We start from the raw sequence: 14,291 nt of genomic DNA, 5'->3' as shown, positions 1-14,291 counted from the left end.
GAACTAACACTTTGCAACATTGTAATTCATTGCACTCGCTCACATGCCACTAAACACAATGGTCGTTTGATCTGTTAGATACTTGCACTGTTACTTGACACGATATCGAATGGCAGTGTGTGATATTGCTGGTTCTTAAACAGCCTCATTGCTGGGCTTAGCGCTGAATGTTCATAAATAACTGCAGTGGCCTCTGAAGTGCAGCACAAGCACAAATATCTCCCGCATAGCTGCAACAGAAAGTGTGGGGCAAGTGCTGTTAGCGAGCACCTATGAAGGCCGGCACAGCACACGAGGGGGTGGGTGGCCAGAACCACGCCCGGCCGCCTTTGTCTCCCTAGTGGCGATATTTTCACATCGCACCGGGTACTCATTTGAGGCTGAGTCGATCTAGGAAAGACCCAGGACTGGTTCAGATAATCGTCACCGGTCTTGGCTGTGAGCAGGAGTTGAACTCAGGTCGCCGGGTTCACACACGTGGGCAAGAGCATTCATGACAGAGAGACACGCTGCTGGTCATTACAGGGATGATTTAGCCTGGTAAGTGAATGCCATCATTTGTTTGTACAGATGTTCCAAGTTAATGGGACCAGTTGCAATGCTGATTAGCACGGTTGGCTAAGTACGGTGTGAAAGAAGTTCAACATACATGCAAATTATACTTGAATTTAACAAATGTAAGTGTACATTGGACAAGCAAGAACAATCATTGATTACGTAATGCTTTCCAACATGTGTTTGTCCTCGGAAGTATTTCATTAGCAGTTCGGAAGCCAGAGGGCCAAATGCGTTCAGTCTGTGGCTGGGTTTTGTGAAACGCGTTGATGAATTTGATCAGTTTCCAATTGGGTGAAGTCCCAAATAGCAACACAAGTTTACACTATGGGTTTGCTCACATGGGATCATCTTTATAAGAGTTGTTCGTAAAAATGTCCCCAATTTTTATTCGACAGAGCCACTGTAAATCCTCCCCTCCCGTGTAAAGTGTTGCGTACCGTCGTACCAGCCGTTCCACAGAGCCCCTGTAAATCCTCCCGTCCCGTGCCCTTGTAGCGTTGCCTGCCATGTTAGCCCCATCTGCGTATTCACAGTGCATTGCGGCTCTGGAAATATAGAGTTTTTTTCTTAAAGAATTCGACAAAAAGTACTCCTCTCGTTATTTACGTTGCCGGACACCCTGCCATCGTCCTACCACGGCTTGTCAGATTCTACACGAGGCTTGCAGTTTGTGGAGGTCGAGGAGGCCGCTCAAACGTTGTGACCTTCGGCCCTGGGCCGGAATGAGAGCCCCGAAGCAGGAGACTCACGCAAGTGGCAGAAGCGGCCGTACAGGCCCGGGTCGCACAGGCAGGCTCCGTAGATGCGGTGGCAGCGTCCGTTGTTGGCGCAGTTGCACTTCTTGTTGCACGCCTTTCCAAAGAAGCCCTTGGGACATCCTGTCCAGGGATGGGACAGATGCAGGGACACCGTGTTCATTGCACGACGTTCGGACTGCACTCGTGATTCAACTCTGTGCGTGAAAGAGAGCACGTGGGAGAATTAAGGGATTTAATAAGGCACGGAGGATGTGCATTGCACGTTCAAAAGATCTCGGCCTTATTCATGTCCACGAGCTCAAGAGATCTGAATGTGTGGCGATTTGGTCATTTCCATCACGAACTCAAAGAGTAGAGAAAGTGAGGTCATCCTAGCAGGCAGCAGTGAAACAAGGACACAAATGACAACAGCAGCGGCGGTGGATGTTGATGACTGTATCGTACCGATGAGCTCTAAAGAGAGACGAAACTGATTCACATTGTTACACGATGATTGATTATTGTTGCAAAGTATGTTGTAAACCGATAATGCCGTGATGAAAAATGTTCAAAGGAAGGGAATTCCATTTCATACCCGAGGCTTAGGGAGTCGAGACATGGCATGAAGGAATGACAAACAAAAACTGGCAAAAAAAAATCCGCGTAGAATGTGGAAAAAGTCACTGATAAATTGACACGGCCAAAGTATTTTCACCTCGAATGAAATAAGAATGCCTTTTGCATTCCACGTTGGATACTTTTCTTATATATATAAAACATTCAGCAGAATGAGAAAATAAATTCTCAGCAGCAGCTGTCAGCATGCGGTGGCTTGAACTAAATAGACCTCGTAACTCTTGCCCTAGACTGGCAGAGATGGTCAGCACTTCGATACAATTGCATAGGTTTTCATCGAGATGATACCCGATATTTCACTACACGCCATGGCGTGATGGCAGAATAGTCAGTCCTCGTGCCAAACAACATGTGGCACAACCAGAAAACAAATTAGAGAGAACACTTAAATACGTCTGTGTATCAATGTCCCACCTTTTAGGGTGTGTCTCTCTATATGTTTTGCATGCCTAACGTTTTGCTCAATCTGAAAAATATCCCAGCACGTGGAGCAAAACGTTGGGACATCCTAAAACTAAACTAAAACTAAACAAGTTTTATTTAACCAGGTAAGTCCCACTGAGCTATATCGCTCCTTTTCAGAAGTGACCTGGCTACGAATGATACCTCAACGAAATGGCTTGTCACGTGCAAATTTACAGTAGCCAAATACTAAAAACGCACGTGGATTCTAAATGTGTAGGGAAAAACCGGAGGACCCGGAGAAAAATCCGCACGACCAGGCATCGTGGTCGGGATCGAATCCACGACCTCCCGCATACCAGGCGAGGTAGTTAACATGTCGCCACCGTGGCACCCCAACACATCCTGCCGAATAACACGCGTTGCAACCCGACGACACATCAGAGAGCCGTGGGTGGAAATGCGTCTGGGATGAACACTTCATACAGGGCAGTGCTCTGTGAAGTGGGCAGCAGTTGGTAAACACAGTGGCTGGGGGTGGGGGGGTGGTGGATGATCGCCACTACTAACCGTCTTCACAAAGCTCGCCAGACACTCCGGGAGGACAGCGACACTTCCCGCTGACGGGGTCACACGAGCCTCCATTCTGACACCTGCACTCACTCTGACAGTTGCTGCCAAACTTGCCCTCGGGACAAGCTGGCCACGGAAAACACAACAACGGAGACAACATATATACAGCAATGCCAAGACGCGTCACGAAAGTAAGTTGGTTAATGGTTTACTTGGACAACATATATATATATGCAGCAATGCCAAGACACGTCACGAAAGTAAGTTGGTTAATGGTTTACTTGGACAACATATATATGCAGCAATGCCAAGACACGTCACGAAAGTAAGTTGGTTAATGGTTTACTTGGACAACATATATATGCAGCAATGCCAAGACGCGTCACAAAACTAAGTCGATTAATGGTTTACTTGGACAACATATATATGCATCAATGCCAAGACGCGTCACGAAACTAAGTTGGTTAATGGTTTACTTGGACAACATATATACGCAGCAATGCCAAGACGCGTCACAAAACTAAGTCGGTTAATTGTTTACTTGGAAGCGTTTGCATCAACCAGACGTACTGCACGACAGATTTATATATGTTTTATTATGACGCCGTTGATTAACGTAACAATGTGTAGCATGCTCGCAGTGTGGTTATATTTAACATCAATTGAAACCAAACGTGTGATGAATGTGTGTACACACGCGCTAGGAGTTATATTTGAGTTTCTCTGATGGATTACGTGTGAAACATCTTTCCAGGCTTATGTTTTCATTTTCATGCAGGCTGACACCAAAACAGTGGAAAAGTAGGGCAAAGTTGATTTGACTTTTAGCCTTAAGAAAAATATTTGGGCACGGTATGCTATGCGTCGAAAATGAATAGAGGCACACGCAAAGACATGCTTCAGATGCACGTAGACATTGTTACCATTCGGCAAGGAAAGCGTTGGGGATAGTGAAGGTATGAAAACACTGATGAAGAATGATAATATCGTTTCTGTGTGCCGGTCGTCTTTTGCCCCCTTAAAATATCTCTATATATTTTTTTTAAGTTAAAGAAACGATGCAAGTGTGTCAGTTTTTTAGATTAGGTAGATCAAATTTAGCAATCTTACGAAGTTATCTTAGAGGGATATTTGAAGTGTTCAGATAGCCTGCTCGAGGTTGGTAAATAACAAGTAAACACACGTGTGCATATTCTTACGTTCTTTCGGTAAAATCATGTAGGTAAAAAAATAATAATAAAAGTAAAATAAAAATAAAATAAAAATCACGACGTTTCGGAGGAACCGTCACAGCACGATAGCTGTGTGCAGTTGCGACGTACTCGTACAAAACTATATTTTTGTAATGGGATCAAAGTTGCCAGCAACTATTTTAGAGGTGACCGTCGCCCGAATTGCTTTATTTGAGCAGGGAGACGCGGCTGAATCAACATGAATGTAAACGTCTGTACAACGTCTATACAACGTTAACGGGCCACTGCTGCTGTGGTGTCGTGGTTAGGGCACTGAACTTGCAAATCCAGAGGTCGCGAGTTCATTTCCCCGAGGTGGGCATTTGGGACAATGGGCGCGAGTTGATGAAAAGAAAATAAAGGATGTACCCTTTATGGGCAAAATGCAGGTGTTAACATGGTCAAAACCCAATAGACAGCTATTGTGTTAAATGCAAATAAATACGCTTTGATAACAATTGTGCTTGAGACCGATTGGCCCTTGTCTCACCACTGGCAATCGACCAAAGAACACCACCAGGTAAACAGTGCGAGTACGATGCAAACGCCAAAGCATTAACAGCTCGCGTTAAGCAGTTAAATCAATGCCCTGTACTCGTGCGCGTGTGTGTGTATATATATTCGGATCATCGGCTGCACAACATTATTGGCGACGTGCGATCGGCGCGTACTTTCGTTGCACACGAGGCCCGTCCATCCGGCGAGGCAGTCGCATCCGTCCTGCCCCTCGTTGCAGCCGCCGCCGTTGCGGCAGTCGGAGCACGAGAGGCTGCAGTCGTGACCGAACGTCTCGCCCAGGCAAACTGCGAAGAGACGCCACGTCGCCAAAGGAACCCGCGCGCGGTCGGTGCCATGGGTTCAGCCAGGGGACGCGGCTCGTAAAAAAATATAACAAAAAGTCGAATCTCTCGGCTTGTGAATCACGGGCACGCGTGTGCGGAACGAATAACAAGCAGCGAGACGCACACTCGCCTGGGCCAGGATAAGTCTCGGGAAAATATACTTTGCTGTTGCCTAGCGTAGCACAATTGTCTTTTCTGCTCTCACTGAGCACGTAGGGTCCTCCTCCTAATCTGGTGTGTTTCTTTATTTTACTTGCAGCAACAACAACAAGAAAGAATGAACAGCCCTTTGTGAAAGAATGTCGATCACAGGGGGGAGGTGTAGAGGGGTATAGTCGATCGTACTTCACCATGATGGTCAGTGCAGGTTGGTGAATGGGGTCGGGGGTTTAGGGGTATGAGGAAGGGCTGGAATGTTCACATTTCACTCGCCACTGATGTTTGCCGTGGCCAGGAAAAAACTATGAATTACATTTATTTTAACAGGGAGGCCCACTGAGCAATAAAAAAAAAACTTTTTTTCAGATGCTACCTGGCCACAAATAATAGCCCAATGAAGTGGCTTATTACAAGTAAATTCATAGCAGCCAAATACTGTAAGGAATCGAACGCAAGTTTCCCTGTTTCACAATGCAATGCATTAACACCACAATAGCACTACCCCTTAAAACCATTATCACGATAATAATTATACGAAGCATATGGGAGGTGGGTAACAAACAAAAATCTGCACTAAGTACACAGTGTTTGCTTTGCCTTGGAATACAAGGCTTTACATTTTTCGTCTTATTTCTTGTCAAGTGTCGCAACATGTTGCATTTAGCTTTGAAGTAATTTGCGTCGCAATTTCCACCTTTAAATTTCATCTAAGAATGCTCTTTGCAGTGTATAGCTCAATTACATTATAACAACGTATCATTTGAATTGCACCTCCGCTCTCTCTCTCTATCCCCTCTCCCTCCCTCTCCCACCGAGCAGCACCCACTGAATTTCTGGACGAGCGTGTGCTCCTGACGTCGATGCTCCTGGGGTCCATAATCGAGGAAATCGTCACCCTCCTCCTCCTCCTCGTCGCTGCCCCCCTCGCGGTACTCGCTGGCCTCTGCGTCCCCGAAGGCCCCCCACTCGGCCTCCTCGCGCGGCACCCACTGGTAGGTCTGCTCGACAGGACGCAGGCGCACGGTGCTGCCCAGCCACGTCTGCCCACGCAGCTCCTCCGTGCCCTGCTCTTCCGTGGCCCCCTCCAGAGCTGGAGAAGGGCACACACAGAGGACATCGCTTGTACGGCCGTGCATGTGTACGCACACTCACAGAGGATTTCACTTGCAAAGCCATGCATGCACACACAGAGGATTTCACTTGCAGAGCCGTGCATGCACACAGATGATCTCACTTGCAGAGCCGTGCATGTGTACGCACACAGACGGAGGATCTCACTTGCAGGGATGTTGCATGTAAACACGTGCACACTGAGTGGATGGGGAAGTGTTGCTCTGCATTGTGTTTTGTATTACACCGAGTGTTGTTCAGCATAGTTTGCTTTTGCATGATCAATTTTTAATTGTAAATTTCTCCAGATTTGTTTCAATTTCCTGTCTGTCGTCTCAAGCCCAGAGCCTGGAAGCGAACCTCATCTCAGGCCTTCCCTAGTCTGTAAACACTCGGTTGTTGTTGTTGTGGTGTCATGATGAGCAATGGGGGTGGGGGGTGACACGGTGCTGGCGAGCGGCACTTGTCAGAACAGTAAAACATTAAATGATGGATCACAGTCTCTTGAGTTTCATAAACATTATAATTATTATTTATAATGGGCATTAATTCGCGCAATAATAGTAGTTATACACGCGTATAATTGCAGACCCAACACCAGCTGGTGAAGCAATATCCTTTAGTAATGCCGCACAACCGAGGCTTAAAGTGTTTACACGTAACACGTTAGCCCTGTCCATTTGTCATCGTTTCAGCTGCAGGTTTGTGATGAGTTAGGCCTTTTGGTGTTCTCTGCTGAGGCTAGGCCATAAAAAATTTAACCCGTAAAAACAAAGTTTTTCACTATAAATCCTTTATATGCGTGGCGGCTAGTCCTCTCGTCCTCTGGCTTGAGATGGCTGCCACCTATGGGTCAGATGATTGCTTGCCACCATTAAGCAATTGGTAATTAAATATAAAAATAAATTTTCCTAAAATGTTGAAAATTTTGGAGAAAAAAAATTCACGAAAATAAATTGTCACGCACAACGAGTCTATGTGCAAAATGTCAGCTCGATTGGATCACGGGAAGTGGGTTAAAAAACGACCAAAAGATTTGCACGGTCGTAAGCGCGCAAGCAAACAAGCAAACTTAATATAAAGGATTTAGAAAGGCTGTCTCTAGTGTAGGCCAATCGGTTTCAAATACAATGCCACATGTTGTCAGAGCATGTTTTTTTGCCTTGCAAATGGTATCTATTTGGAGTTTGAACATCTCAACACCTGTTTTATTGCCAGAAAGGTTCAAACCTATTCTTATTTTTCATGAACAAACCTGCAGGATTAAGTTTTGTTTCTCTTTGGAACTCGCCCTGTGGTAGAATGGCCTGTGACCCCCTTCAACAGAGCCGCAATCAGAGCCCGGCTGTGCGATAGCTGCCTACGGTTATCGCCAATTAAATGTTTCAGAGGATGAACGCTGAAAAGCGTTACAGAAGCCATTGCGTGTGCATCGTTTTTTCTTCCTTGTTTTTAAGTTTCATATTCCGAGCATATCCTTATCGTAAACTATCACTTTGCAGCACTGTAATTAATTGCACTAGCTCAGAGGCCACTAAACACAATGGTAGTTTGATCGGTTAGATACTTGCACTGTTACTTGACACGATATCTAATGGAAGTGTGTGATATTGCTGGTAATTTAACAACCTCATTACTGAGCTTAGGGCTGAATGTTCATAAATAACTTCAATGGCCTCTGAAGTGCTGCACAAAGACAAATATCTCCCGTAAAGCTGCAATAGAATGTTGGGGCAGGTGCTGTTAGCGAGCGCCTAATGAACCTCGCCACAGCACACGTAGGGGTGGGTTGGCCAGGTACTCTTTTGAGGCTGATTCGACCTAGGGGAGGCCCAGGACCAGATATACAATGATATATTTTTCTTTTTTTCTTTTCTCCACTGAGCAATACAGCGCGTTTTGAGAAGCGACCTGGCCTCAAATGATAGCTCAACGAAGTGGCTTATCACGTGGAAATTGATATCAGCCAAATCCTCTAAACGCGTGTTGATGCCAAATGTGAACCTTGGGAAAAATAAACACCACCACGGGGAGAGAGAACATAAAAAACTGCAAATATACAGGTGCCAGGAACGGGGATCGAACCCCTCCTGAATACCAGGCTAGGGAGGTAAAATCCCGTCATCGAGTTGGCAGCTAAAGCTGTCACCACCAGCCACGCCGCCGCTTGCCGCACGCACAGAGACACGCGTGGCAACGTTCAGGGCGACAGGGAGAGGAAAACGTGAGGGGGGGGGGGTGAGAGATGGTGGAGGGGGTGCCTGAGCGTGTGAAGGGCCCTTACGGATGCATCCCCTCCGCTCCTCATCCAGGCGGAAGCCCCTGCGGCACGAGCACTCGTAAGAGCCCTCATTGTTGCGGCACATCTGTTCACAGCCCCCGTTTTCCGCAAGGCACTCGTCCACATCTGCGAACCAAAAAAGAAAAATAAAGGACGAACGGGTCTTTTTTTTTTCAGTTTGCTTTATAGAGATACTCTAAGAATTAAACTTCATAATGTACAGTGCCGCCAGCATGGGGATATATATATTTACCATATTTCACCACGCTGGTCAGTGTGAAGTGGATGGGAAAGCCAGGCGACTGGTTCAGGTAGCGCTCGTTCCACTGATGTTTAGTCATGATAGAGAATTGAACTCTCGTGACTCGCAATCAGATGGATTAGAATTCAACGGTTGACACAATAATGTCTGACTGATAACATCTCATGATCCCTCTGGAGTCAATAAATTGTATTCCACTTTTTTTTTAAGTCGGCCACGGTCGTCCTATGGACAGACTTGCCTCCAACATGCGAATATTGAATTTCCACTTCTGGTTTAGGACCATCAGTAAGGATGAGTGCCACTTATTTGCTCATTCAGGAAAAAAATGTCCGTAAATATTACAATATCATAGCAAATAATAGCATGAAAAATAATAGCCATTGTTATGATAACCATAATCCAATTAAATTGTGGAAGTAATCTATATTTTCTCTCAAATTCCGTAAGTATTTATTTTAGCGTAAAACTGTTCAACTCTGTGTCGGACGTGTGCCATGGGCACACGCAATTAGCCCCAAAAATGATTCCATATTTTAAAAATCTCAAACGCGACTACGAGTGGGGTCTGATTGAACGCGTTTAATGCATCAAACCACACCGAAGATTAGGACCACCTGCAGCACAGACTCGGTCATTAGGGCCATTGTAAGTACTGAGAGGCCCGAAGGCATTGGAACACCAATATATATTCGAGCAACAGCAAAGAAGGCCTGCAACGGCGCATTCCTGAACGTGCCCATTAACCCAAACCGTGTTATAACAATCTATAGTTTTCCCCGCCGTGAACATTTTTCTCATGATTCTGCGACCTAGTGAGAGACGCCGTTCAGACTGAGACAATAAACTCCGGTGGGCTAAACTCGCCCGCTCTTTTGTAATCGCTTCCCTGGCTGGGGGGAATCTGCAACGTTTGCAGAGTGAGGACGTTTTTCATTCTGCCGCTGCTGCACACGGAGCGTTTCGGCCAACGCTTAATGGTCGACGAAATCGTTTTCTTTTTTATTTATCCTTACTCGTGGTAAAAACAAAGACTGTGGCGTTGCGAAAAGTTGGAGGCACGCCAGCGGCGGTGGGCAACGAGACTGCGCGAGTCGCGAGCTCACAATCGGGGCAGCGTGCAAGTCGCATTCGCGAGGCTTAATCGATCGCGCTCGAGCCCTTGAAAATAATTCTGGGGCGCTGCATTGTGAATATGTTCGCTTGGTTGTTAGCTGCGTCGGATTAAGTGTTCGCAAAGCTCGGAGACTCATTAGTAAATCGCGATAGCTTCGTGAAACCAGAGCTATTAGCCGAGCGGATATCCACGAAGACTGCCCTCTAATAGTATCGCGCTGTTGCAGAATAACAATGAGAAGGTTCTGCGAATTCAAATCGTGGTTGTGGGTTGAACGAGACTAGCATCCCTACAGGGTCGATATAATCGGAACCATGTTCATCATCATCATCATCATTTTTGTCCATGATCAGTCCACTGCTGGATGAGGGCATCTCCAAATCATCGCCCATCTTTCAAAGTGTCTGCACTTTAATAATCCATGGAGAGCACATGCTCTCGAGACGATTTCATTGCTCTATTTTCATTGTGCACGTGCTCTTGGATGCGTTCCAATCCTTGGCCGCATCTCCGTACAACATTTGCGGTGAGCCAATCGTGGCCATTGCAAGGAGAGACTTGGCCCCCTGACGTGGATGCGTGTAATTTTCACCCTTGTATCGGGACTCCCACCTCTTGGCTCGGCCGCTGTGAACAGGGATTACGAGCGCACAGCCTCATCAATGCGAGAAGCCCCACCCCCGTGACTTGTGCCCGTCGTGAGACGGAGAGGTGGCGATCGTTACCGTCACAGTTGCATCCGTCGAGGCTGACGCGGTAGCCGGCGCGGCAGCCGCACTCGTAGCCTCCGGCGTTGTTGCTGCAGAACTGTGCGCAGCAGGAACCGCCCTCGGAGCACTCGTCGGTGTCTGTAAGTGAGCAGCAGCACAGGCAAGCGACGGAGCGGCATCACTCGTCACGCGTCGGCGATCGTCAGCGTGTTATAGCAGCTGCCGATTGTAAGCGGCTTTCACCAGGTTCTCATGGCATGTTTTATTCCCGACATGTCACTGCGCCTCATAATTAGCCCGGGCTATTTACCCTCGCCTGGTATACAAGAGGTGGTGGGTTCAATCCTGACTGACGCCAGTATATCTGGAGCATGCGTGTTCTCACTCCCCGTGGTCGCGTAGAGTTTTCTCCAGATCCTCCAGTTTTTCCCTCCACGTTTAGAAACACGCGTTTAGAGTATTTGGACGCGATATTTTTCCACGTGATAAGCCACTTTGTTGAGCTATTATTTGTGGCCAGGTCACTTCTGAAAAAATTAGCTATATCGCTCAGTGGGCCTTACCTCGTATGAAAAAAAAAAGTTCAGCTTAGTATAGAGTACCGTTGCTCAAGGTACTGCTTCTGTGGCTGCATAATGGTCGCCGGTCCGATCTGCCAGTGTCACAGTTGAAACAATGGGTTGCAGGTTTCTTAAATGCATCCCCTGCTTCCTGACCTCTGTCCACCCTGCGATACTCATGGGTTCACCATCGGCAGGTTGTTCGGCTGGTCACGTGCGGTGGAGTAAAATCCCGGTCACTCCCCACCCATTCCAAGACGTCTGTCCAGCGTTGGAAAAGTTAGGCCTAAATTGCCCTCCGGAGAGGCTACCTTGATGTTCCCTGTAATGGAGGCCCTTCCTGCCAGCAGTGTCATGGGCAGGGTTGCACCTTTACCTGCATCTATTTCTGTGGTGCCTCCCTGATGACTCGGTCAAACGTCCCTCTGGGCTCATTATGTCATTGAGTCACAATTTTTCTCGTGTAAATCAACGGTGTTTTTGCCATGCGGACACAATGGCCTCCAGACGTAGCGCATGTAGGATCCCCGCTCCTGGCTCGGGCCCAGCAATGGAGATGGGACGCCCGGCCGGCCGTTACTCTTTGGAGCGTGGAGACGCTTTTGTTTTGCATGTGCCCAGTTGAGATGCATGCAGACCAGCGGCTAGATGGCAGGTCTGGCGGGTCACAATCAAAATGTTATTGCACTTAAGCAATCATCCAAAGCAGCCACGTAGGTAGTACAGCAAGTAGGTGGCTGACATATCCCGTCGCGACGCTTTTGTGTTCCTTCCCCACGGATGCATGGGCCTTCTCAGTGGTCACTCTGGTTTCACTCCCGCACGCTGCAAAGGTGTACCAGTTCCTCGCGGGTTAACCAAATACGTGTTTTCTCGCCGATGCACGTAAGTCCTTGCCTATGCTGATCGTTCTGTTCCTGTAGCATGGCAATGTGTATCCAGGTGCCCACAGAGGGTGGTGCTGTTTGTTGGCTGTTGCAGCAGCAGTAGCCACAAGTGTGGGGTTGGCACCCCCCCCCTCCCTTTCGATCAACGCAGACTCCACGCAGAGCCAGGCACTTTCGCCCCAGTCACGCGCAAACAGGCACAAGCCAAAGTGTGCTCTCATTGTAGCAAAAACACCACTCCAGATTATGTGGATTGCAGATCGCCTGGATTTGATTTTGGTTATTGTCATTTGTAACAACGCAAATGTGGGTGTTGTTTTCAAGATTGGCAAATCCGGTTGGGTTTTAATGTCTGTTTGATGAATGGATATGAACTTCTGAGTGTGAACTGTTTGAAATGCAATATTTGGCATAATCTATGTCGATTAATATAATGCCCGTGTAATAATGTTAATGTGAAAACATTTTGTATATTAATCTTTCAAATGTATTTATTATTACTGTTATTGGGTTCTCTGAATTATAGTTTGATTATGGTTCCTTACCCTTAATCTTGAATAATGGGACAATGAAATAAATATAATGTATATGCCACACATTTTATAGCTTTTAGCATGCAATACTTTACATGTGTGTCATTGATTTTAAAATCAACAAAGTGCGTTCAAAATATACGTAACGTAATTACTCCCTATGGAAAAAAAATGTGTGGTTAACGTTCAAATGCAAATGATGCGTGCGTGAACACAACAGCAAGTGAGGAGCAGCAGCGTGAGGGTTAACACGTTGCGCTACAAACCCGACGACCCAAGTTCGATACCCGCTCAGGGTCAACACCAGTAACGATTATCTGAACCGGTTCTGGCACTCCCCTAGGTCGACTCGGCCTCAAACGAGTACCTGGTGTTGTGTGTAAACATCGCCACTTGGGAGACAAAGGCGGACAGGCATGGTGTTGGCCACCCACCCCCCCCCCACCCCATGTGCCGTGCTGGCCTTCATAGGTGCTCGCTAACAGCACTAGCCCCGACAGTCTGTGAAGGCTATACGGGGGATCTTTGTCTTTGCACAAGAGCAAGGAGAGCACTGCTTGGCTGAAGCACAAGTTAGCACTCTGGGGTGTGCACTGACCCTCCTGTTAACCCATAGCCTCTGGGTCTGTCCAGTTACCTCCTACCGGCGAGCATTCACCACTTTACGTAGCCTAAAAGTGCGACCGAGCTTGGCATGAGTGCCGTAAAAAATGTCTCCGCCAGGAGCAGTTTTTTTTTGTTTGCATGTACGTGAGCAAAATTATTCAAGAGTTTGTGTGCATACTAAATCGCTGGAATATAACAAAGGTTTGATGAATATATTACGATGGCTTCTTACATTCATGATACCACGCATGGAATATGAATCGATTATTTACGATTCACGCAAAGTATGCGCTAACGGGGATGATAGTGATACGTTTAGGCTGAAGGGATGAATAAAAATGGGGCCGAAGACAATTGAGAAACGAGAAAAAACGAGAACAAAAAAAACCCAGAACATTTTGTCATCGATCATCGAGTCGAATCGCAAACCTTGAATGGTGGAGGCGAACCGTGACCACGCTTGCCGGAAGCCTTCTCTTTGTAAACGCTCTGCCAGGGGGTGCATTATCACGCCACGGCGCTCGTACGCGCTTGCAGGATCAACGGAGGGCGGAACGGCGAGGGTACCTTTGCACGTCTTGCCGTCCACGTCCAGGTGAAAGCCGCTGTCACAGAGGCAGCGTGGCCCCTGCGTCGCGTGCTGGCACGTGTGCGAGCAGCCGCCGTTGTCTTTCTCGCAGCTGTTCACGATCTCCATCTCGATGCCTGCTCATGCATGGGCGCGCACGCACACGCACGCACACGCGTGCACAGGGCTGTGTGTGAGCCAGGGGCGGCTGCAATGAAATTGGTGGCGGCTCCACTCGCTGAACCTTCTGCGGCAGGCTTTGCAGGTTTTTTAGTTTGAGTCCGTTGTGCAGTAGCGGCGGCGGTTGCGAGGAAGCGTCGGATTGAATTTCCCTGCGCGCATGCGGTGGCTATGCAAATCGCAACACTCTCAATGCCACGGCTGGAAAATTCCAGCGACGGTGCTCTGTGTTTGTGGGAAAGTTGTTAAGGTGGTACATTTATTAAATATTTGTTTGGTTTTTATTTCCCCCACACCCCGTTTCTCTCTGTCGATCTTAGTGGGATATCTGAAACACA

At 47.3% G+C, this 14,291-nt stretch overlaps 1 protein-coding gene across 2 annotated transcripts in view; it reads right to left on the bottom strand.

Annotated features, from left to right (window-relative positions):
* The window catches only part of MEGF6 (multiple EGF like domains 6), a 268,797-nt gene that overhangs the window by 38,718 nt on the left and 215,788 nt on the right, over window positions 1-14,291 (bottom strand). For both annotated transcript variants that reach the window (XM_078611384.1, XM_078611385.1), the window contains 7 exons: window positions 13,773-13,910; window positions 10,635-10,757; window positions 8,534-8,656; window positions 5,966-6,229; window positions 4,810-4,941; window positions 2,904-3,032; window positions 1,308-1,436 (listed from right to left, as the gene is read on the bottom strand). In XM_078611384.1, the coding sequence (XP_078467510.1) occupies window positions 1,308-1,436; window positions 2,904-3,032; window positions 4,810-4,941; window positions 5,966-6,229; window positions 8,534-8,656; window positions 10,635-10,757; window positions 13,773-13,910 (1,038 nt within the window). The remainder of the gene's footprint in view (window positions 1-1,307; window positions 1,437-2,903; window positions 3,033-4,809; window positions 4,942-5,965; window positions 6,230-8,533; window positions 8,657-10,634; window positions 10,758-13,772; window positions 13,911-14,291) is intronic.

The sequence above is a fragment of the Lampetra planeri genome, chromosome 36 (assembly GCF_965212315.1).
Source record: "Lampetra planeri chromosome 36, kcLamPlan1.2.h2, whole genome shotgun sequence".
NCBI lineage: Eukaryota > Metazoa > Chordata > Hyperoartia > Petromyzontiformes > Petromyzontidae > Lampetra > Lampetra planeri.
The sequence above is the reverse complement of the archived record's forward strand: the minus strand, read 5'-3'. Positions and strand labels throughout refer to the sequence as shown.